Raw genomic sequence first — 23,614 nt, 5'->3', positions numbered from 1 at the left:
CTTGACGCCGCGAATCTCGATGGCCTTGACAATGGCGATATTAATTCGTCGGAACCTGCCATATCCGAACTCCCAAGCTCCATCGAGCTCAAGTTGGCCCTCCACCACCCCAATGGCGCACGCCCGGCCCAAGCCAAATCACTCACGTACGCCTACTGGCCCTTCTGCTACTATATAAACACGCACGGCCACCCGACTGCGATCAAAACCTTGCAACAGTAGCTATAGTGGTACTGGTAGAGTGGTACTAGCTCAGAAAGTTGTAGCAAATCGTGTGTCGTGCCATGTCGCTACGCCGCAGCTCGGCGGCTGCGCTCGCGGCGCTGCTGGCGCTGGCGGTGCTGCTGGGCACGTCGGCGGACGATGGCGGCCAGCCCATCGTGGCGCGCATCAGCAAGGACACCTCCACCCCCACCCCCCTCTACACTATCGCCATCAAGGTCGGCGGGGTGCCGCTCCTGCTCGACCTCGGCGGCCCGATGCTCTGGCTCGCCAACTGCCCCACCCCGCACCGCATCATTCCATGCGTCTCCCACGACTGCGACGAGGTCTCCACTACATACCGCCCGCCTGGCTGCCCGAAGCCCAGCCTTCGCGGAGACGGGCCGTGCGCCTGCCCCGCCTACCCGCGCAACCCGGTCGACGGGCGCTGCCGCTCCGACGACGCCACCACCATCACGCTCGCCGCCAACACCACGGACGGCCAGAACCCGCTCCTCCCCGTCATCTTCCGCGCCGTCGGGTCCTGCGCGCCGGGGGAGCTCCTGGAGTCGCTTCCGGCGGGGGCGGCCGGCGTTGCGGGGCTCTCCAGGCTGCCGCTATCGCTACCGACCCAGTTCGCGTCCTTGCTCAAGGTGGCGAACGAGTTCGCCCTGTGCCTGCCCAGCGGCGGCGACGGCGTGGCAGTCTTCGGTGGCGGCCCGTTCCAGCTCCTGGCCGCGCCGCCCGTGGAGCTCGCCGAGCGGCTTCGCGAGAACCCGCTCCCTCTCCTCAAGCACCCCTACAACGGCGGCTTCTACTTCGGCATCACCGGCGTCGCCGTGAACCAGCAGCGCGTGCCGACGCCAGACGGCGTCTTCGACCTCGACGCCGGCAGCGGCACGGGCGGCGCCGTCTTCAGCACCGTCACGCCCTACACGGCGCTCCGCTGGGACATCTACTGGCCGCTCCGCAACGCGTTCGACGTGGCCACGAGTGGCATCGCGCGCGCGGACAAGGTGGCGCAGTTCGACTTGTGCTACCAGGCGTCCGCGCTCACGGTGACCCGGGTGGGCTACGCCGTGGCCAGCATCGAGCTGATGCTGGACGGAGACCGGAACTGGACGCTGCCCGGTGCCAGCTCGCTCGTGCAGGTGAACGAGCAGACAGTGTGCTTCGCGTTCGTCCAGATTTCGTCGTCCATGCCGGCGGCGATCGACTCGCCGGCGGTTATCCTCGGGGGGCACCAGATGGAGAACAACCTGCTGATGTTCGATCTGGTGAAGGAGACGTTCGCGTTCAGTGGGCTGCTCCTCGGAATCCGCACTACATGCAGCAACTTCAACTTCACCATGGGGAGTTCTTATTAGAAGAGTGTCATGCATGCACTGATCTTGCATGTCTAGCGCCACCGCCACCATGTTCATTTGTGCTCGATGTAGACTGGTTAAGGGAAGTACTGTCGTAGTGTTGTGTTCGTAGTAACAAGAATAAAGTTTTATGCTGGTGGCGGTTGCCACATATGTGGTGCTTGTGCTTTTGGGCGTGTTATGCCCTAACAAGTGTTGTGCCATGAATGACTTATGCTTTGATCCCTTCTTGTTGTTCAACCCTTCCACTTGTAGTTTTTCTAGGGTTTTCTTCAGTTCCCCAGTCACCAATGAGGGCTGGTGATGCTTAGGTCGTGTACATGTTTTTTATGGTGTTTTTTTTTGTTTGGTCGCGCCTTTTTGTGATTGTTAATTAGCATGGTTCAGAAAGAAAAATGATACCAAATTGATACATTTTTTTAACACGGTACAGACGCGATCATACGTTCATCCCTATAAATACACGCACACCTACTTTTCTGAGCACCTACGAAAGGCTGAGCTGGCACATCATTTTGAGATTTAACAAAGTCAACAAAGACACCTTTGTAGTCGACGGAAACGTCTCCTCCCACTGAACGCACATCACGGGAAGGACTGAAATCTCTACTCCTATAAAAGACTCAGTTGGTGATGATGGTGTGTCTGCCATCCGTCATTTCTGACCATTAGATCTGCATCTAACGGCTCTGAGGTAAGTTGTGGCATTTTTGCAACAATAGCCCACTTCTCTACTCCAATTTGCAGAAAACCCCTTATTATCTTGCAAGCAACCACATCCCTCCCTCACCTCATCAAAACAACCTGAGAAATATATTTGGAGTGAAACATAATATATTTTTAGTGGTATATGTATATCAAAACAAGAGTGTTTTGTTTCAAGTTTGTAAACAAGTACTATTCTACTTTGGATCCGTTGCAATGCACGGGCACATTGCTAGTAAATTCAGAAAAATGCGAGCGCCACTGTCCTTGAAACCATCCAACCACAAGTTGGTTCACCAAATTGATACGTATTGAAGGTAAATTGGCGACATTGTGCAAATATGTCCACTGCGGGATCAAAGGCTTATTTATAAACTCCATGCTATCAAGGTTTTACCAGAATTTTACAAGGATACATGATATGGCCTTACGTGCATTGCGTAGTTTTTTTTAAATGGCCACATCTTTTTGAATTGGGTAAAGGTGGTTCTCGCAACATTACCAAATTAAATATTGAAATGTGTATTTTGATTGCACCCTTTTTAATCAGGACTGTTATTTAAAATTTTAGACGTGAAGTTTATGTAATGGTTTATGAAGTATTAATATGGGACATTTGAGAAATCATGTGAATGCTGCTTTAGGGACAGTTTGATATCTTCAGAACTGAACCACGCAATAAAATGGTGTAAATGTAGGTAGGACTCAACAATAGGGAGGGGAATGAATTGAACATGGAGGCATATATATGCACCTGTTTTTTTAATTAGTAATTGCAAAATGGTAGAAAAACCATGAAAGATTTTGATAACAAATTTGCTCAAGTGTTACTCTCGTGTAAAAAAATTGGTGATGAAATGACTTCCGTGGTATTGTTGGAAAAAAATCAGCATTATATTAACTCTATATTGTTATGGAAAAAATGTTTTTCTGCTCAGATTAATACCGGACTTTTCTTGTTGTCAATTTTTTATACAACTACGCCAATATGGCAAGTTTCTCTGAAAAAAGTGTTAGAAGATTTTTTGGTTTTTCTTGAATTGCTAATATTTTCCTCTGGATTTTTTTATCAGGTTCATCTACAACCAGGTGTACCCTGGTATGAGCAATGCTACAGCAACGGAGTATTACGGGACCATTACGGGCTAATCTTGACATGGCAGTTATCTATTGGATTAGGGGGGAGGGGGCCCCACCCGGGTGAAAATCAGGGGGCGGAGAGAATTGTATGGAAAGTCGCGTAATGGTCCCGTGTGTTTAGCATTTTCGACCCTGGTATTTTCTTGACATGTAACTGGTCAACTGAATTCCAGCAAAAACAACTCAGTAAACTGAGAAATAGGAAGTCAGAGGAGTGTGGAAATATGAAGTGAAATCTGTTTTCATTTCTTAAGGAGAGCTCCATGGGCTTCGCGTCTGTGCCCCTCGCTCAAAGCCTGGGGGCGCAGGGTTTGGAGCCCACCGCAAACGTTCCAGACAGAGCCGTCCATGGCGGCTATTTTCTCAAAAAAAAAAACCGTCCATGGCGGCCGGCCAAGAATTGATTAGGACGGTCAAAAGGGACTTTGGGCACACACGTAGCTCCTCAGTAAGTCAACCAGCTACTCCAAGTGCGGTCTCTGTGCGCTGGCGAAGACAGTCAGGATGCGATCGAGGACGATCAAATATCACATGGCTAGTTGACATTTCGATCCGCCACACGTACGAAACATGCAGGTGAACGCAAAGCGTCTCCGGAGAATGCTGGCCTGCAGGGGGGAAGAACGTCCGCTATAAAACGCCACGTTCACATGCGCCAAACACCTCACCACCACCACTACAGGACGGCCCATCTGAGCAGTGTGCTTGATCTACCGAGGAGGAAGACCGATGGCGCGGCAACTGGTTGCTGCGGTGGCCGCTCTGGTGGCGGTGTGCGCCCTGGCGGCCGCCGCCGGCGTCCAGGCCCAGCCGCCGAGGAAGCTGCCGCCCAACTACCACATGATCAGCCCGGGCAAGTTCGGGCAGAGGAGCCAGCAGCTGTCGTGCAAGGACACCAACGGCAGGAAGGCGGGGTGCATGGGCAAGTGCGACAAGCGCTGCCCCAACCAGTGCATCGTCCTCTGCCCCAGCTGCAAGACATACTGCAGTAAGTTTGAGTATACTTAATTTACCATGCAATGCATGATATCTTTTCTCTTTGTGTGTATGTGGTGTCATTGACTTTAGTTTTGCCGCGTCTGTGGGTTCCAGTGTGCGACTTCTACGCTGGCGTGTCCTGCGGCGACCCGCGCTTCACCGGCGGCGACGGCAACAACTTCTACTTCCACGGCAAGAAGGACCAGGACTTCTGCATCGTCTCCGACGCCGACCTCCACATCAACGCCCACTTCATCGGCAAGCGCAACCCCTCCATGAGCCGCGACTTCACCTGGATCCAGGCCCTCGGCATCCGCTTCGCCCACCACCGTCTCTTCATGGGAGCCCTCAAGACCACCAGCTGGAACGGCGACGTCGACCACCTCGAGATGTTCTTCGACGACGTGGCCATCGAGATCCCGGCCGAGGCCGGTGCGCGGTGGCAGTCGGCCGCCGTGCCAGGGCTGACCGTCACGAGGACTGCGGCCACCAACGGAGTGAGGGTGCACCTGAGGGGCGTGTTCGACATCATGGCCAACGTGGTGCCCATCACCGAGGAGGACTCGCGCATCCACAACTACGGCGTCGCGGGGTCGGGCGACAGCCTCGCGCACCTTGACATCGGGTTCAAGTTCCATGACCTCACCGACGACGTGCACGGCGTGCTCGGCCAGACCTACCGCTCCGACTACGTGAACGAGATGAGCGTGCGCGCGAACATGCCTGTCATGGGTGGTGCGCCAAACTATGTCTCGTCCGACATCTTTGCCGCCGACTGCGCCGTCTCCAGGTTCGGCCGCAACACAGGCATCTCCATGGTCACCAAGTCCGACTGAACTATGCAATAAGTTGCAGACGTGAGCTTTGCAGTCACCTCCACCGCACTACTACACCCCTGATCACAAAATGGCAACAAATTTCTGCTTCGCACAATCAACCAAATTAGTGGTGTAATGAGGATGGAAATAAAAATGTAACTGAAGGTCAACCAAAATTTCTGCTTCGTTTCATTTAATTAATATTCAGTTTTGCTAGAACTCATCTAGATGAGATTTAATTTGGTCTCATTCATCTTTTATAGCCATTGAATGTGATGCTATAAGATGCATGTGTGCTGACGTGGGTTGTATCCATTCTTGTTTTTTAGGTGAATGAGACCAAATTACGTCTCATTTAGATGAGTTCTAGGTACTCCCATTAATATTATTACTCCCTCTGATCAGGTTTATAGGATGTCAACCATGCATGCTTGCTGGTATATGACATATATTGATTCTTTTATTTTTGCAAAAAGACATATATTGAGTTAGTAAGATTCTCTTTCAAATAAAGTTTCGAAACATGTAATATTTCTTGTATATATACCGCATATTTTTATTACACAATCTAGAAATTCAAACATGTGCCCGCCGCGTCGTTTCCATGTCACTACTAGGAAAATACTTATACATAGAAATTTATCAATAGCGTTTGTTTGTGCCCCATGCTACCGGTAATTATCAGTAGCGCTGGGCACAAAGAACGCTATTGGTATAGATTAGCAGCAGCGCTTGTTTTTTTTGGGCACGCTACTACTACCTCCGTCAGTTGACCCGCGGACAGGTCATACTACTAGCGTGGGTTTGCTAGGACGTGCTAGCACTAGAAACATAGTCGTAGCGCGGGTCGCCACATGCGCTACAACTAACCCAGCCCAGCGAGAGAAGCAACCCAGCCCAGCGAACAACCTCTCCATCGTTCTCTCATTTTCCTCCTCTTCCTCCCGCGAGCCCTCGCCGCCGCCAACAACGACGGGCGAATCCGGCTACTTCCCGCGGCCCTCGCCGGAGAAAAGCACACTCACGAGTTCTCCTGGCGACGACGCTTCCTTCCCTCCGGCCAGATCCTCTCCTCCCGGCCGCAAGCGCTCGCGCGCGACCCCTCCCCGCGGCTAGGGTTTCGGCTGCCTCCAACTCCGGCGCGGTGAGCTCTCCTCTTCCCTTGATTCATGCCCTCCTCTCTCCCCGCCCCCTCACTAGTTTCTTCAATTCGGTGCCGCAGCCACCCTCCTCCATGTGCGAGGACGACCACCACGGCACGCACACGGTCGAGCTTGCCGTCGTCTGCTCCGGTGCGGTGCTGGGCCAACGACCTCCGCCTCCATGGCTCCTAGCTTGGGTAAGCATCCCCATCACCATGGCCGTTTCACTTTCTTCCTCCTTTTTGCATCCTGTTCTTGCTGCTCCATTGATTTGTTCATGGAGGCCATAACTTTATCCTTTTGCTGCATCTAAAAGCTGGTACTCTCCCAGTCCTGATAATACACATGGACTCACATTTGGATCTCTGTATGATTGGTGTTTTATTAGATGTTCAGATGCATGGTCTTGGCAACACTGTTGGACACTATCATCTTGTACTGCTGTCACACATGGCATTGACCAAACAGTGAGCACAAGCCCATGCTTCGTGAACTCTTGGGGTAAGCACAGGTAGCAATCGTCGAAGCAGTTTGATTGGTGCTTATATGTGATAACATTGCAGTGCTTCATAGTAGTACCGTGTGCAAGGTACCTGATTCATTCATTTATAACTGAAAACAATCTTGAGGGTCTTAGAAAAACAAAACGTTAACTGAAGAAGAAGAAAATCAATACTGAAGGAATTAACCAGCAAAAGATGAGGATGATTACTGTGGGGGTTTACAGTACTGCACAATAATTTTCTGTCTAAATACTAAAGTTAGTGACAAAAGAAACTAAAGTAATTGAAAACCAAAGCAATTTAGGAGCCTCAACTAGTTATGTAGCAGTAGTACTACCTACGACCATCGGCCAGATTTGTCTAAATTTATACACATCAAACAGAAATGGGACAGGTTGAATATGCAACCACAGCAGAGAGCATGACACAATCTATAATGTCCTCTGCTCTTCAGAGGGATCAAAGCTACAAAATTAGTTTTCCTTTGTAAAACGAAGATGTAGGCGTCAATAACAAAATGTGCTGAGATTTCATGACTATCCTAGCAGTACTTCTTCCTCACTAAAAATCAACTAAGGCCAGGCATGTTATTTCGCAGACTAGATTAGTTCAGTAGAATTCATACTACATAGTACATCACCTATTATTAATGGTCCCAAGTACAATAATGGTTACATAAAGATCAGGTCTAACTAGTAGGGAGGAAGATTAATTACACATCTTCTGTCAACTACTAAGGCTTCCTGTGTTATTTTGCAGACTAGATTAGTTCAGTAGAATTCCAGTTAGATCAGGTACAATGCCTGTTGATGGTATCAAATACATATGGGGATGAGTAGTAGTGGTTGGAACCAGTCAAGGGGAAATTGCTATTAGGACAAGCAGAGTACAGTAGGTGGTGATCAGGATGCCCGAAAGCGTTTTCACAAGGCTAGCCTTCTGTACGACCAGGTAATGTTGTTCTCAGGTCATTTCAGAGTTACAATATTAAACATGTCTTCAAGGTGATTCTGAAGCTTGTGTCATGGGTTCAATCTTGTGGCAGCAATAACAAAGTTCAATATGTTGGCTTATTGTGAACAAAATGATAAGAGTTGTATATTCTCCTATTTTTGTTTTGGTGTTTGTTTATGCTGTTCCCGTCAACCTGCCAATATGATAGCCAACTTTCACTATAATCAGAAGGAGTCTATTTGCCATAATGTGTAGATGCTATTTCTATGTTATTTTTCTGTCTACTAACTCCTTGTTGCTACCAGTTAACGATTTCCTCAACAATGATTTAGTATAAAGCAGCATCTACTTTTGCTGCATTTTACTGCAGCGTGGCACCGATATGATAGCTTTATTCCATTTCTGCTGTTTATCAGCATGCTATCATTTGTAGTTGTTATTGCATTTTTGACAAAAGTCGAGTTTATTTTTAAAAAGGGTATCGCTGACTGATTTGTGTTCTCACCCAGGCTCATGAAAGATATTTATCCTTGAAGAAACGAACAATGACAGACAAAGCAACTGCAGTTGAGGATGTAAGTTCCTTTCTTTATTTCACATTATCGAACTTTTCTTAGAAGTCATGATCACTAACTAGCTCCATAGTGCCAGATCATCATTTGAGCAAGCTCGTTTCAACCTGGTAGGTGTACTGCTTCCCAGTATCTCTATTCACTGTATCTCTGTTTGAGCAAGCCAGATTTGGACGCTGACGTGTACTAACAAGTTTTTACTTTCTCGACTTGGCCGCAGGGGTGATCAACACGAAGTACCGCAGCCCGGTGGGCGTCATGCTCTTCAACCACTCGGAGGTGGACTTCACCGGGAAGCCGGCGACCGCGTCGCACAGATGATCGCGACGCCGGAGGTCGCCGAGGTGGAGGACCTTGATGCCATCGTTCGGGAGGGAGGGAGGATTCGGGTCCATCGGCATCTGCACTCCGAGTCTTGGTAGATACATCTAGATAAGTGGTCTGATTGTTTGTGTCTAATGTTAAATGGGATCTCATGATCTCTTCGAGTTGAGATGTTCAATGTTTCATCCATGAATGCTGCAATTCCTAAGATGGTTCTGTGATCTGTGAGCATAGTTTATTTTGCACTGGCCATGTCTTGATTTGCTAAAAAGTTCCTACTGCATCTGACTTTTATTTTTTTAATTTCTAATTAGATAGCTATAGCATGGGTGGGAAATAGCACGCTACTAGTGCTCAGGATAGCAGTAGCGTAGGTGTGGAATAGTGGTAGTGTTGGTGGCACCGCGGTACTACTAACTTTTTTAGTTGTAGCGCGGGGTAAAAAACGTGCTACTGCTAAAATTTAGCTGTAGCGCCTTAGTAGTAGCGCGGGAACCCACGCTACTAGTATGCAGAAAACCAACGCTACTGGTAATGTTTTTCCTAGTAGTGTGTGGCCGCAGGGTGTGTGTGTGTGTGTGTGGGGGGGGGGGGGGGGGGGGGGGGGGGGGGGGGGGGGGGGGGGGGGTGATTAGGTTTTCCCTCGCCGTTGCCACCTCCTTCAAGCGTCTCCGAAGAGGCCGCCGCCAGCTAGCCCATGGCGACGGCGAGACCTCTCCACCCCATTCCTTGCCCTACCTTCTTCTCCCTGGCTGCTCCCTCCTTGGCATGAGTTCGAATCTGGCCAAGCTTCGTGCTGCTTCTTTTCCGAGCATTAGGGGTTTGGCCAGGCTTTTGGCCGTCGTCCCTAGCGATGTAGCTAGTCGTCGACCATCGCTGATCAATGGGGTGGGGGGTCGGTCCTCGGCACCATTGAATCTGACCAGGGGGAGGTTCAGTCCACGGTTGCGTGCGATGGCCCCTCACACTAGCTTTGGGCGGTGCCACCGCACGACTGAATCTGACCTAGTTGGTCCTTCGCCATGACTGGACGCCTCCTCCTCGATCTGGTACATGAACCATGGGGTTCGTGTGGACCTGAGCTTCATGGATTTCATCTATATGTGTTGGTGGTTGTATGAGGTGGAGGGTCTACAGGCTCGGGAGGAGTGTTGGTCGGACAGCGAGGTTTGTTGGCTGCGCATCTGCGACTCGTCTCTGTGTGTGGAAGGCGTGCAAGGTTGGTCTCTTTGATGTCAGAACGGTGGCTCCGGGTGGAGGGCTTGGCGGTGCTTTCGCAGCAGGTGCTTGTGCTTTTCTTCGCATGCGAGCGACAGGGAAGCTCGCGTGGGAGGCTTCAAGGCTGGAAGTTGACAAGGTCTCACCTCTCTCGGTTCTAGGCATTGTACTCATTGCTACCCGCCCACTTCACCTCTCCGTCGGTCCCTTGCTCTTGAGTGTCGTTCCCCTCTTGGAGGCTTCATTGTGGGTGGCTTCCTCCTCCTCCGAGTTCAACATGAAAATAGTTGGTCTGTTTTAGGACCGGGTAGTGATGAACTGCAGCATATCATCTTGAGATTTACGCAGTCACCGTAGGCGCGTCGTCATCGACGAGAAGTCTCCTCTCACTGAAAGCGCATCGCCGGAAATCCTGAAATAAATCCAGGAGTAATGCGAGCACCAGGATTTGAACCCTGGTGGGTTGGGGATACCACTGTCCATCTAACCAACTCAACCACAGGTTGATTCGCTCAACGGTGGTGCTTTCAAGGTGTACAAGTGTCGATTGTGAGATGGTGCTCAGAGTCCTCCGACGGCAATTTTCATCCAGGCTCTAGGGTGGTGAGTGCAGAATCACCTGACGACTGCGAGGGAGTGGGAGGCTTCTCTAGGAAATGGGGCTGGATGGTGTTGTCTTTGTTGACTTTTAGGTGTTGGCGATGGCATGGCCTCCCATGCTGGCTTGGTTCTTAGGCTAGTGATAGTGGGAATAACTTAGCTAGTAACATAGCGCACTTTGAGAAAATTCTGTTTATGTGACAAGTAATTAATGAGAGATGGTAACATAATATGTTACTGTAACATAACGCTTTTCAAGACAAGATGAGTCTATGAGCTAATAAATAAAGTAATCTATGATACTACTATTATGTTACTTTGCATTATAAAGGTAGTAACTTAGACTAGTGTCATGCATATGACACTAGTCTAACTTACTCCCACTGTGACCAGCCTTACCTCTGGTTGCTTGATCGCTGAATAGAACTTAGAAGATCCCAAGCAGTTCTTTCCAATCAATGTTGACTTGTCGTTTTCTGGTTTGTGTCACTGTTCCTCGGCACCATTGTATCCTGTCGTTTATTTTTCTGGTGTGTGCGATGTGGTATTGAGTTGTTTTGGATTACTGTACGGACTTCTGGGCTGTTGCCTTTTCTAAATAGTAGAAAAAGAACTCATGCCTGCCCTATGCATAGTTTTTTTTTCCCAGGTGTCGTGCTAAAATTTTAATAAGGTAGTGCTTCACTAATTTATCACTCTAATGTCTCAAATAAAAAACTAGTCGTAAATTATTATCACTCTTAATTGCAACGTTGCACAGGAGCTGGAGATATTTTCAAACGAATGATCTTTTGTAGTTAGGATTCACGAAAGTGTTGCATGCAGTATCTGCGACCAGTTAAATAAATCGAACATTTTTTATGGCAAATTAGGTTCGGAGAGGATAGTAAGTCTAGTTCTTGGCGAGCATGATAAATCCGTCTTCATTTATTTTTATCAGCAAATTGTCATGTTTGCAAACTAAATTTGTCATCATCGCACTAATATCAATTGCCATGAAAAACGTTAGATTTAACATGTCAAAAAAATGTCGTCAGTTTTTTGGTAGTATTTCCGTAAACTTAACTGTCAAACGCATCAGGCTTTTTAAAACTACTCCCCTGTAACGTAGGTACGTCCAAAATGGAACAGAGGCATGAAACAAGCCTTTGGCATGCGTGCGTGCATGCACGCGTGAAGCGAGCCACGAAGTGCCGGCTGCACGACACGACGTGATCGAGCTCCGGTGCGATGCGAGCTTATACATAACATAACGTGTCCATCACCACATCAAATTCCAGAGCAGCAGAGCTCTCACAGTTGCTGTCTCTCCGAGCTTCACACATCAGCGTCGACCTTACCACGTAAGCACAACGCCCAGATGGAGGCCCAGTGCAAGGAGGCGGCCGCCCTGGTGAAAAAGATCGCCAGCATCCACGCCGCCCTCTCCAAGCTGCCGCCCCTGAGCCCGTCTTCCGACGCCGACGCGCTGTTCACCACGCTCGTCGCCGCGTGCGTCACGTCGAGCCCCGCCGTCAATGTCACGTCGCTGGGCCCCGAGGCCGGGAGGATGCGTGACGACCTCGTCCGACTCTGCGCGGACGCCGAGGCGCGCCTCGAGGCACAATGCGCCGACGCGCTCGCCGCCCTCGACGGCGACCCGCTCGACCACCTGGGGCGCCTCTTCCCGTTCTACGACAGCTACGCCCGCCTGGGCGAGCTGGAGCACGCGCTCTTATCCCGGCACGCGCCGGACCACCTCGCCGTGCCCGCGCGCGTCGCGTTCCTCGGGTCGCTGCCGCTCAGCCCGCTCCTGGTCGCCGCGCGCCACATGACGGACGCGGCCGTCGACTGCTACGACCGGTGCGCCGCGGCCAACGACCGGGCGAGCAGGCTGCTGCTGCGCCCGCGCGCCGACGACGACGAGAAGCGTGGCGGCCTGGCCGAACGCATGTCGTTCCGCACGGCCGACGTCGAGGACCTGACGCGCGATCTCGCCGCGTACGACGTGGTCCTCCTGGCGGCGCCCGTCGGCGTGTCGCCGGGGCAGAAGGCACGCGTTGTGGCGCACCTGGGCGAGCACATGGCGGATGGCGCGGTGCACGTCGCGCGGAGCGCGCACGGGGCACGCGGGTTCCTGTGCGCCGTCCTGGAACCCGCGGACGTCGCCCGGGGCGGGTTCCAGGTGCTGGCGGTGCACCACCCCGACGACCGCCAGGTGATCAACTCCATCATCGTCGCCCGTAAGGTGGCGGCTGTGGGTGGACTCTCCCAGCTCGCGCCGCCGGTGTTGAGCCCGCCGTGCAAGTGCTGCGAGTCAAAGACACCGCGCAGGAGACTGCTGCCGACGACCTGCCACCTCGACGCGATGAACGAAATCCGTAGGCGCGCATAGTAAATGGTACTACCCTAAAAAGTTGAGTGATGAACGAAATCCATAGGCGCGAATGAACGACTGCCATGGGTGATGTCACTTGCTACTTGTTACTGCACTTACCAGCATAGGCCATACTGAGACAGAGTACTGAGTTACGAGTACCATCTATATGTATGTACTCCCACCGAAAAATACAGGGGGTTTGTAGCTGCAATAACGGTCAGAATAAAAAGGAATTCTTCTCCGTGTGTATCGGGTGGGTGCGATGGTCTCTCGCCGCACCCGGCAACTTTCGAAAGCAGGGGCAAACCACACAAAATGTCCTTTTTACATCACACATCAAAAGTTTAACGGCAACTTCAAGGTTTTCTATCTCTAAGAGCATCTCCAACGGCCGCATAAAAATTTGGCGCCCAATAAAAGTTCGCGCCACTTTAGCACTTTAGTGCGCCGGGACCAACATCGCTTTTGCAGACGCCCAAAAACGCGCGCATAAAAAGCACACAGTGTAAATTGTGAAGCGCGCGCAATTCGAAGCCCAAAATATGCTGCCTGCGATAGCGTTTTTCAGCGCACATCCAAAAACTTTTAGCGCTACAGTATCTGCTGGAGCTGTGCGGCGCCCAAAAAACAAAATTTTAATACGCGGAGCTCTTTTTAGGTGCCTGTTGGAGATGCTCTAATTAAAATAACAGCTATGAAAATTCCATGCGCGGCCCACCGAAACAACGTCGCCCCACCGGAACCTCGCTGGAGAGCCTCCGCCATGCCATGTGTCCACCCTCGTGCTAGAACATCACATACCACCGCGCCACCGCCACCACGCCGGGAGGACGTTGTGCCACCACCGCCGCTCGCGGCCATGCCGCTATGCACAGTCCCTCGCCGGTGGCCAGCACGCGCCCGCCCCTGACTGGCGGGCCCAGGGGAACAAATTAAAATTTAGCTAGTTTTGCATAATAAAAAATAAATCAAAAAAATTAGAGAAAAAAGTTTGCAAGAACTGACAAAAGTTTCTCCTAGACAAATGTCCCTAAAAGTTACGGGAAGCCAAAAAAAAGTGGTTTTAGGGGAAGGCATCGAGGGGAATTGTTGGAGTTGCTCTAAGACGCTCTTTTTGCAAATTACTGTAATATTGTTTTTCCTCTCCGCTCATCACCGGCTGGCCTGGCATTTTATCTCGCGGTAGGCGGCCCGTGCTAAGGTCCAGCTCAATATTACTAAACATATGGGAGACTTCTAATGGATTCTACAGGGTGAAGAACGTGCCATCTTTTTATCACCTCCTGCCGCCTCTGAATTTCACAGGTGGGCCTGTCCCTCTTAATGTAAGCATCAACGCTCTGGTTTGCTCCACACTTAATATTATGGCAGAAGCTATCAATGACAAGCATTTGGGGTTGCCTGCCACCCTAGGTTTGGACAAAACTGTTTCCATATTTAGTTGACCGGTTGATCTTGAGAATAACAGGATGGTTGAAAAAATACCTCTCTTCTGGAGATAAAGAAGTGCTTATTAAGTCTGTTTCACAAGCCATACCAAGGTATACGGTGTCGATCTTTAAAATTTCTAAGAAAATATGCAAAGGAATTACGGATGCGATCTCTTGTTTTTTGTGGGATGATGATGCATCATACAAGAGAATGCACTGGTTTGCATGATGGAAGATGTGCATACCTACTACCTCTGTCCTGATTTATTAGTCCTTCTTGTAGTTTGGATTAAACTTTGACCTTTGATTTAACTATCAAAAAATAAGTTATATACCCTAAAAATAGTATCAATGGAAACCTCTTTTCAAATATGAATCTAACAATATAAGTTTTGTGACAAACAACTTATAATTTTTTCGCCAAATCTATGGTTAAAGTTGGCACAAAATACGAAGAGGACCAATAAATCCAGATGGAGGTAATAAGAGTAAAGGATGAATAGGATTTCGAGACACTCATTGTTTTAACTTGGCACATTTGGCAAAGGAAGCATGGCGGCTTTTGAGAACCCTGATTTCCTTTGTGCAAAGATTCTCAAAGCAAAGTATTACCCTGATGATGATCTTTTGAATGTTAGTTTAAAAAAGAAGGCATCCTACACTTGGCAAAGCCTAATGGCACGAGTGGAGACTCTCAAACATGGTCATATATGGAGGGTGGGCAATGGACAGAAAATTAAGACATGGGATGATAGCGGGATTCCATAGTCACCCACCAGGAAGGTTATCTCCAGTAGCGGAAGTCATCTCCTCTCCCGAGTGTTAGAGCTTATTGATCCAGTGACGGGATATTGAGACACGCTGCCGATGAACCGAACATTCTGTAGCGTTGATGCTCAAAGAATCCTCGTTGTACCGCTGTCAGTTCATGAGATGACTGATTTTTTGGCTTGGAGCTTCACTACAACGGGCGTCTTTACAGTCAGGTCCGCCTACCATGCAGTCTAGGAAGCTCAGTTTGGTCACAACTTGCAAGGTGTGTGCAGTTCATCTTCACCAAAACCCACGTGGGAGTCTGTTTGGGGTTTGAATTGCCCGGGAAAAGTTAAGATCTTCATTTGGAGAGTCCTCAATAGCTCTATTCCCTGCCGGGCATGCCTAGCTGACAGGCATATCAAAGTTAAACCCCAATGGCCAGTGAGGGAGTCCTGGATTAGGGGGTCTCCGGATAGCCGGACTATATCCTTTGGCCGGACTGTTGGACTATGAAGATAAAAGATTGAAGACTTCGTCTCGTGTCTGGATAGGACTCTACTTGGCGTGGAAGGCAAGCTAGGCAGTACGGATATGTATATCTCCTCCTTTGTAACAGACCTTGTGTAACCCTAACCCTTTCCGGTGTCTATATAAACCGGAGGGTTTTAGTCCGTAGGACAACATACAATCATACCATAGGCTAGCTTCTAGGGTTTAGCCTCTCCGATCTCGTGGTAGATCAACTCTTGTAATACTCATATCATCAAGAATAAATCAAGCAGGACGTAGGGTTTTACCTCCATCAAGAGGGTCCGAACCTAGGTAAAACATCGTGTCCCCTGCCTCCTGTTACCATCCGCCTTAGACGCACAGTTCGGGACCCCCTACCCGAGATCCGCCGGTTTTGACACCGACATTGGTGCTTTCATTGAGAGTTCCTCTGTGTCGTCGCCGTTAGGCTTGATGGCTCCTACGGTCATCGATAGCGATGCAGTCCAGGGTGAGATTTTTCTCCCCGGCCAGATCTTTGTGTTCGACGGCTTCGCACTACGGGCCAACTCGCTTGGCCATGTCGAGCAGATCGAAAGTTACGCCCCTGGCCACGAGGTCAGGTTTGGAAGCTTAAACTACATGGCCGATATCCGCGGAGACTTGATCTTCGACGGATTCGAGCCCCTGCCTTGTGCGCCACGCGGCCACGATGAGTACGATTTATCTCTACCATCGGACCGTATTCAGGAGATCGCACAGGCAGCCGCTCCGACCCTCAATTCGGAGCCAGTTTCTCCATCCATGGACGGGTGGATAGACCCTGTCACGGAGGTCGTACCCTCTGCGGCGATCGAGCCGAATATCGACCTTACCCTTCACGAGAGCTGTGTTGCCAAACTGCCAGATCCTTCTCCGGCCACGGACTCCGAACCGCGTGTGCCCGTTCCTATCGAATCCGATTGGGCGCCGATCATGGAGTTTACCTCCACGGATATTTTTCAGCACTCGCCCTTCGGTGACATACTGAACTCATTAAGGTCTCTTTCCTTGTCAGAGGGATCCTGGCCGAACTACGTCCGGCAGGATTGGGATGCGGATGACGAAGAAATTCGCCGCCCACCCACCACCCACTTAGTAGCCACTGTCGATGACTTAACCGACATGCTCGACTTCGACTCTGAAGACATCGACGATATGGACGACGATGCGGGAGTCAAAGAGGAATCACTGCCCACAGGGCACTGGACAACCACCTCATCATACGATATATACATGGTGGACACACCCAAAGAAGGAAATGGCGATGAGACAACAGAGGGTGACCCCTCCAAGGAGCAACCCAAGCGCCGGCGTCAGCGGCGCCGCTCTAAGTCCCGCCAAGGGAAAAGTGGTGATACTGGCACCGGAGATAATAGCACTCCGGACAGTGCCGAAGACAACAACAATCCCCTCCAGCAAGATTTAGCGCAGGAGGATGGAGGAGCCAGCCCTCCTGAGAGAGCGGCAGATGGAGAGGCGGAGGATGATAATTACATGCCCCCCTCCGAAGACGAGGCAAGCCTCGGCGATGACGAATTCGCCGTGCCAGAGGATCCCGTCGAACAAGAGCGCTTCAAGCGCAGGGTTATAGCCACGGCAAATAGCCTTAAGAAAAAGCAGTAGCTTCAAGCTAATCAAGATCTGCTAGCTGACAGATGGAATGAAGTCTTGGCAGCCGAAGAGTATAAACTCGAACGCCCCTCCAAGAGTTACCCAAAATGAAGGTTGCTACCCTGACTGGAGGAGGAAGCACCAAAACCTACATCTTCGGTGTATGACACGGCTGATCGGCCACCTCGTGGCCGTGACAGAGAGACATTCCAGCCAAAAGGTCAGCCCGCACCCCGATGTTATTCAAATAAAAAGGCATGGGGAAATACACCAGACCTGCGAGACGTATTGGAGGACAAAGAAAAATATGCAAGATCGATCTACGAATCACAAGGGCGCGCCACTATGCGAGACGATAATCGTCACGCCGGATACAGTAAAAGTAAGTCCGGCCGGGCCGAACACAGCAAGCAACACTCATTCGAGCTGCGCCACGACATAGCCCAGTACAGAGGTGCCGCACACCCCTTATGCTTCACAGACGAAGTAATGGATCATCAAATCCCAGAGGGTTTCAAACCCGTAAATATAGAATCATACGACGGCACAACAGATCCTGCGGTATGGATCGAGGATTTCCTCCTGCACATCCACATGGCCCGCGGTGATGACCTACACGCCATCAAATACCTCCCACTCAAACTCAAAGGACCAGCTCGGCATTGGCTCAACAGCTTGCCAGCAGAGTCCATTGGCTGTTGGGAAGATCTCGAAGCCGCATTCCTCGACAACTTTCAGGGCACTTACGTGCGACCACCAGATGCCGATGACTTGAGCCACATAATTCAGTAGCCAGAGGAATCGGGCAGGCAATTCTGGACACGGTTCCTAACAAAAAAAAATCAAATCGTCGATTGTCCGGATGCAGAGGCCCTAGCAGCTTTCAAGCACAACATCCGTGATGAATGGCTTGCCCGGCACCTTGGCCAGGAAAAACCAAAATCTATGGCAACCCTCACGACACTCATGACCCGCTTTTGCGCGGGAGAAGATAGCTGGCTGGCTCGCAGAAATAACATATCAAAGAACCATGGTACTTCGGATACCAAGGATGGCAATGGCAGGTCACGTCGCAACAAGCATAAGCGCCGCATTAACGGCGACAATACCGAGGATACGGCAGTCAATGCCGGATTCAAAGACTCTAAACCCGGTCAGCGGAAAAAGCCATTCAGGAGAAGCACTCCGGGCCCGTCCAGTTTGGACCGTATACTCGATCGCCCGTGTCAAATACACGGCACCCCGGACAAGCTAGCCAATCACACCAACAGGAATTGTTGGGTGTTCAAGCAGGCCGGCAAGCTAAATGCCAAAAACAAAGATAAGGGGTCACATAGCGATGACGAGGAGGAGCCCCGGCAGCCGAACACCGGAGGACAGAAGAGGTTCCCCCCACAAGTGCGGACGGTGAACATGATATACGCAACCCACATCCCCAAGAGGGAGCGGAAGCGTGCGCTCAGGGACGTATATGCGTTGGAGCCAGTTGCCCCAAAGTTCAACCCATGGTCTTCCTGCCCGATCACCTTCGATCACAGGGACCACCCCACTAGTATCCGTCATGGCGGATTCGCCGCATTGGTCCTCGACCCAATCATTGACGGATTTCACCTCACCTGAGTGCTAATGGACGGCGGCATCAGCCTGAACCTGCTTTATCAGGACAAAGTGCGCAAAATGGGTATAGACTCCTCAAGGATCAAACCCACCAAAACGACCTTTAAAGGCGTCATACCAGGTGTAGAGGCCCATTGCACAGGCTCAGTAACACTGGAAGTGGTCTTTGGATCTCCGGATAACTTCCGAAGCGAAGAGTTAATCTTCGACGTAGTCCCGTTCCGCGGTGGCTATCATGCACTGCTAGAGCGAACCGCATTCGCAAGATTCAATGCGGTACCGCATTATGCATATCTCAAGCTCAAGATGCCAGAACCTCGGGGGGTCATCCCAGTCAATGGAAACACAGAGCGCTCTCTCCACACGGAGGAGCACACTGCGGCCCTCGCAGTAGAAGCACAAAGCAGCCTCTTAAGGCAATCCGCTAGTTCAGCGATTAAGGACCCGGACACCTTCAAGTGCGCCCGGAGTAATCGCCAACAGGACCACCTGGCACGTTTCGAGCTCGCATAGCAATGCGGCCCCCACCCCGGTCCCAGCCAAACGGCGAAATCCGTGCCACGCGTACATAATTACGCATTAAAAATACCATGGGCACAGGCGGGGAGGGGGGCACGACGGCGGCACGCCCCAAGTCGCGGCTTAAACCACACTAGGGGCTTCCCGCTTTGTTATTTTTCTCTTTCAGGACTTCAATCTCTGGAAACCCTGTCCGGCAGCGTGATTGCCGAACGCATGATGCAACATCCAAGGAGGCAGAAAGCTATGTCACACCACGGAACTCCCAGGTGGATTACGATAACGAGTGAAGTATTTGCTTTAATACTATTCCCCAGCTTTCCCTTGGAAGGGACATGTCAAACGGTCCTACTTTTTGCTTATCGCACTACTTGTATCATTCTGCTTTAACGCACCTTTTTGAATAAAAAATGCATATCATTAAGGCTATTATTGCATTCTTCTTATATATATATGTTCATTTATGACATCCAGCACCCGTACACTCTGGTACGGCCAATACGCTAGGGGCTTAAGCATACCCCATAATACGGCGTGAGAAGTCCGAACACTTTCGACAGTGCGGCACCCCGAACTTATAGCATTATATGCATCAGCTCCGAATCATGTCTTGGGTCAATAGTTGGGTTTGCCCGGCTCCCATGTTTTGGTACCTTACGTTCCACTATATCGGCTAAGGTAGCACTGGGAGAACTACTGCGATTGTGCCCCGGTTCTGCTGGGCTAAGCACCTCAGTAGAGAAAGCTAAAACTGACTGTCATGACAAGGCGAGAGACTGGTCGCTGTTCGAGAGGTTTCGAGTCCCTAAAGGCTTATACCGCTTAGAGCGAGGAGTCGGCCCTGTCCGGCTTAAGGCGTGTATCGCGCCCCGAATTCGGCCTTCCGAATACTAGGGGCTTCGCTAAAATTTAAAATTACAGAATTCTATGACTAAGTGAGAGTGATAACACATTATAGTCCGATTGCCTTGTTCGTTGTGCTGATCACCTCCCTTGAAGGACCCAACAATGGGAACAAGAGTGCTCAGTTTATCCCGAACACCCCAGCACTCGTGGCGTGGGGGCGGAAGCCGATGACTAGCCATCTCTCAGATTTGATAAACAGTCGAACAGAAGGTAATATTTTAAATTCAAACAAGCGTTTCATAGAGCATATGAACAAGTTTTCATAAATACAGGATTACACAAGAAAGTTTACTCGAATATTATATCTTTCGTACACGCGTCCGCTACGAGACGAGCACCCTTCAGGACACCCTCATAGTACATCTCGGGGTGGCGATGCTCCTTGCCCTCCGGCGGCCCTTCCTTAATCAACTTCACGACGTCCAGCTTGGCCCATTGCACCTTCACACGGGCGAAAGCCCGGCGTGCACCTTCGATGCAGACGGACCGCTTGATGACTTCCTGCCATGGGCAGGCATCCACAAGCCGCCTCACCAGGCCGAAGTAGCTGTTGGGAAGGGCGTCGCCAGACCACATCCGGACTATAAAGCCCTTCATGGCCTGTTCGGCCGCCTTGTGCAGCTCGACTAGTTGCTTCAGCTGGTCGCTCAGAGGCATCGGGTGTTCGGTCCCAGTATATTGAGACCAGAACAACTTCTCTGTTGAGCTTCCCTCCTCGGCCTGGTAAAACTGTGCGGCATCCGACACGCTGCGGGGCCAATCTGCGAATGCTCCTGGAGAGCTCCGGATTCGGGTAAGTAACAAGTAATTTACTTTCACATGCTTACTTTGCATATAGAATGCCTTACCCGCCGCTATCTTCTTCATCGCATCAATCTCCTGGAGGGCCTTTTGGGCTTCGGCCTTGGCATTTTTTGCGCTCTCGAGGGCCGCAGCAAGCTCAGACTCTCGCGTCTTCAAGTCAAGCTCCAACGCCTCGTGCTTCGTCATGAGAGCGTGGAGCTCTTGCTGCACCTCGCCCACCTGTGCCTCATGCCTTTCGGTGCGCTCCTTGGCCGCTTTGGTTTCGGCCTCGGATAGCGCTTGCTTCAGGGTCGCCACCTCGGTCGTGGCCCCTGGCAAATTTACGATGATCCTGTCATTTTGCAATCGCATTCTTTTTATACATATCCATAGACTAGGTACTACTTACCTTTGTTCTCCTCGAGCTGCCTCTTGGCAAGGCTGAGCTCGTCCTTGGACCCTTTAAGGTCCTGCTTCGGTGCGGCGGCCTCCGCAGTCAGTGCGGCAGAGGCCAGCAGCGAAGCCTGCATACGCATATTGACATACCTATATTAGACTCCTGCGATATTGTTTGATCCTCCGTTCAGCTTTTCTTTGTGAACACTGCTACGTCTTGAGCTTGCGTTGGTTTTCCCCGAAGATGAAGGGATGATGCAACAGAGTAGCGTAAGTATTTCCCTCAGTTTTTGAGAACCAAGGTATCAATGCAGTAGGAGGCCACGCTCAAGTCCCTCGTACCTGCACAAAATGATAGCTACTCGCAACCAACGCGATTAGGGGTTGTCAATCCCTTCATGGTCACTTACGAGAGTGAGATCTGATAGATATATTATTTTTGGTATTTTTGGTATAAAGATGCAAAGTAAAAAGTAAAAGCAAAGTAAAAGGCAAGGCAAGATTAAAGTGATGGAGATTGATATGATGAGAATAGACCTGGGGGCCATAGGTTTCACTAGTGGCTTCTCTCAAGAGCATAAGTATTCTACGGTGGGTGAACAAATTACTATTGAGCAATTGACAGAATTGAGCATAGTTATGAGAATATATAGGCATGATCATGTATATAGGCATCACATCCGTGACAAGTAGATCGAAACGATTCTGCATCTACTATTATTACTCCACTCATCGACCACTATCCAACATGCATCTATAGTATTAAGTTAGAAACAAAGTAACACCTTAAGAAAGATGACATGATGTAGAGAGATAAATTCATGCAATATGAAATAAACCCCATCTTGTTATCCTCGATGGCAACGATACAATACGTGCCTTGCTGCCCCTTCTATCACTGGGTAAGGACACCACAAGATCGAACCCAAAGCTAAGCACTTCTCCCATGGCAAGAACTACCAATCTAGTTGGCCAAACCAAACGGATAATTCGAAGAGACTTGCAAAGATAACCAATCATACATAAAAGAATTCAGAGAAGATTCAAATATTATTCATAGATAGACTTGATCATAAACCCACAATTCATCGGTCTCAACAAACACACCGCAAAAAGAAGGTTACATCGAATAGATCTCCACAAGAGAGGGGGAGAACTTTGTATTGAGATTCAAAGAGAGAGAGAGAAGAAGCTATCTAGCTACTAACTATGGACCCGAAGGTCTGAGGTAAACTACTCACACTTCATCGGAGAGGCTATGATGATGTAGAAGCCCTCCGTGATGACGGCCCTCTTCCGGCGGAGCTCCGGAACAGGCCCCAAGATGGGATCTCATGGATACAGAAAGTTGCGGCGGTGGAATTAGGTTTTGGCTCCTGTTCTGATTGTTTGGGGGTACGTGTGTATATATAGGAGGAAGAAGTACGCCGAAGGAGCATCGAGGGGCCCACGAGGCAGGGGGCGCGCCCTAGGGGGGCGCCCCCACCCTCGTGACCGCGTATTTTGTTCCTTGGAGTAGGGTCCAAGTCTCCTGGATCATGTTCGGTGAGAAAATCACGTTCCCGTAGATTTTATTCCGTTTGGACTCCGTTTGATATTCCGTTTCTTCGAAACACTGAAATAGGCAAAAAAACAACAATTCTGGGCTGGGCCTCCGGTTAATAGGTTAGTCCCAAAAATAATATAAAAGTGGAGAATAAAGCCCAATATAGTCCAAAACAGTAGATAATATAGCATGGAGCAATCAAAAATTATAGATACGTTGGAGACGTATCAGGCATCCGCAAGCTTAATTCCTGCTCGTCCTCGAGTAGGTAAATGATAAAAAGAGAATTTTTGATGCGGAGTGCTACTTGGCATAATTTCAATGCAATTCTTCTTAATTGTGGTATGAATATTCAGATTAGAAAGATTCAAGACAAAATTTTATATTGACATAAAAATAATAATACTTCAAGCATACTAATAAAGCAATTGTGTCTTCTCAAAATAACATGGCCAAAGAAAGTTATCCCTACAAAACCATATAGTCTGGCTATGCTCTATCTTCACCACACAAAGTATTTAAATCATGCACAACCCCGATGACAAGCCAAGCAATTGTTTCATACTCTAACTTTTTCAAAACTTTTTCAATCTTCACGCAATACATGAGCGTGAGCCATGGATATAGCACTATAGGTG

General features: G+C 49.9%; 3 protein-coding genes across 3 annotated transcripts; all 3 read left to right on the top strand.

Annotated features, from left to right (window-relative positions):
- The first annotated feature begins 82 nt into the window (after positions 1 to 82).
- On the top strand, positions 83 to 1,793 carry LOC125545945 (chitinase CLP-like). The gene has a single exon (XM_048710002.1). It carries the CDS (start codon positions 285 to 287, stop codon positions 1,566 to 1,568), a length of 1,284 nt encoding a protein of 427 aa, XP_048565959.1. The 5' UTR covers positions 83 to 284; the 3' UTR covers positions 1,569 to 1,793.
- Positions 1,794 to 4,098: 2,305 nt separating this feature from the next.
- Positions 4,099 to 5,673, top strand: LOC125545946. The gene is made up of 2 exons (XM_048710003.1): positions 4,099 to 4,401; positions 4,506 to 5,673. Exons 1-2 carry the CDS (start codon positions 4,143 to 4,145, stop codon positions 5,225 to 5,227), a joined length of 981 nt encoding a protein of 326 aa, XP_048565960.1. The 5' UTR covers positions 4,099 to 4,142; the 3' UTR covers positions 5,228 to 5,673.
- Positions 5,674 to 11,790: 6,117 nt separating this feature from the next.
- LOC125549185 (nicotianamine synthase-like 5 protein) lies at positions 11,791 to 13,122 on the top strand. The gene has a single exon (XM_048712655.1). The coding sequence runs from the start codon at positions 11,883 to 11,885 to the stop codon at positions 12,894 to 12,896; it is 1,014 nt and encodes a 337-aa protein (XP_048568612.1). The 5' UTR covers positions 11,791 to 11,882; the 3' UTR covers positions 12,897 to 13,122.
- Positions 13,123 to 23,614: the final 10,492 nt, after the last annotated feature.

The sequence above is a fragment of the Triticum urartu genome, chromosome 3, assembly GCF_003073215.2.
Source record: "Triticum urartu cultivar G1812 chromosome 3, Tu2.1, whole genome shotgun sequence".
Lineage (NCBI taxonomy): Eukaryota > Viridiplantae > Streptophyta > Magnoliopsida > Poales > Poaceae > Triticum > Triticum urartu.
The sequence above is the reverse complement of the archived record's forward strand: the minus strand, read 5'-3'. Positions and strand labels throughout refer to the sequence as shown.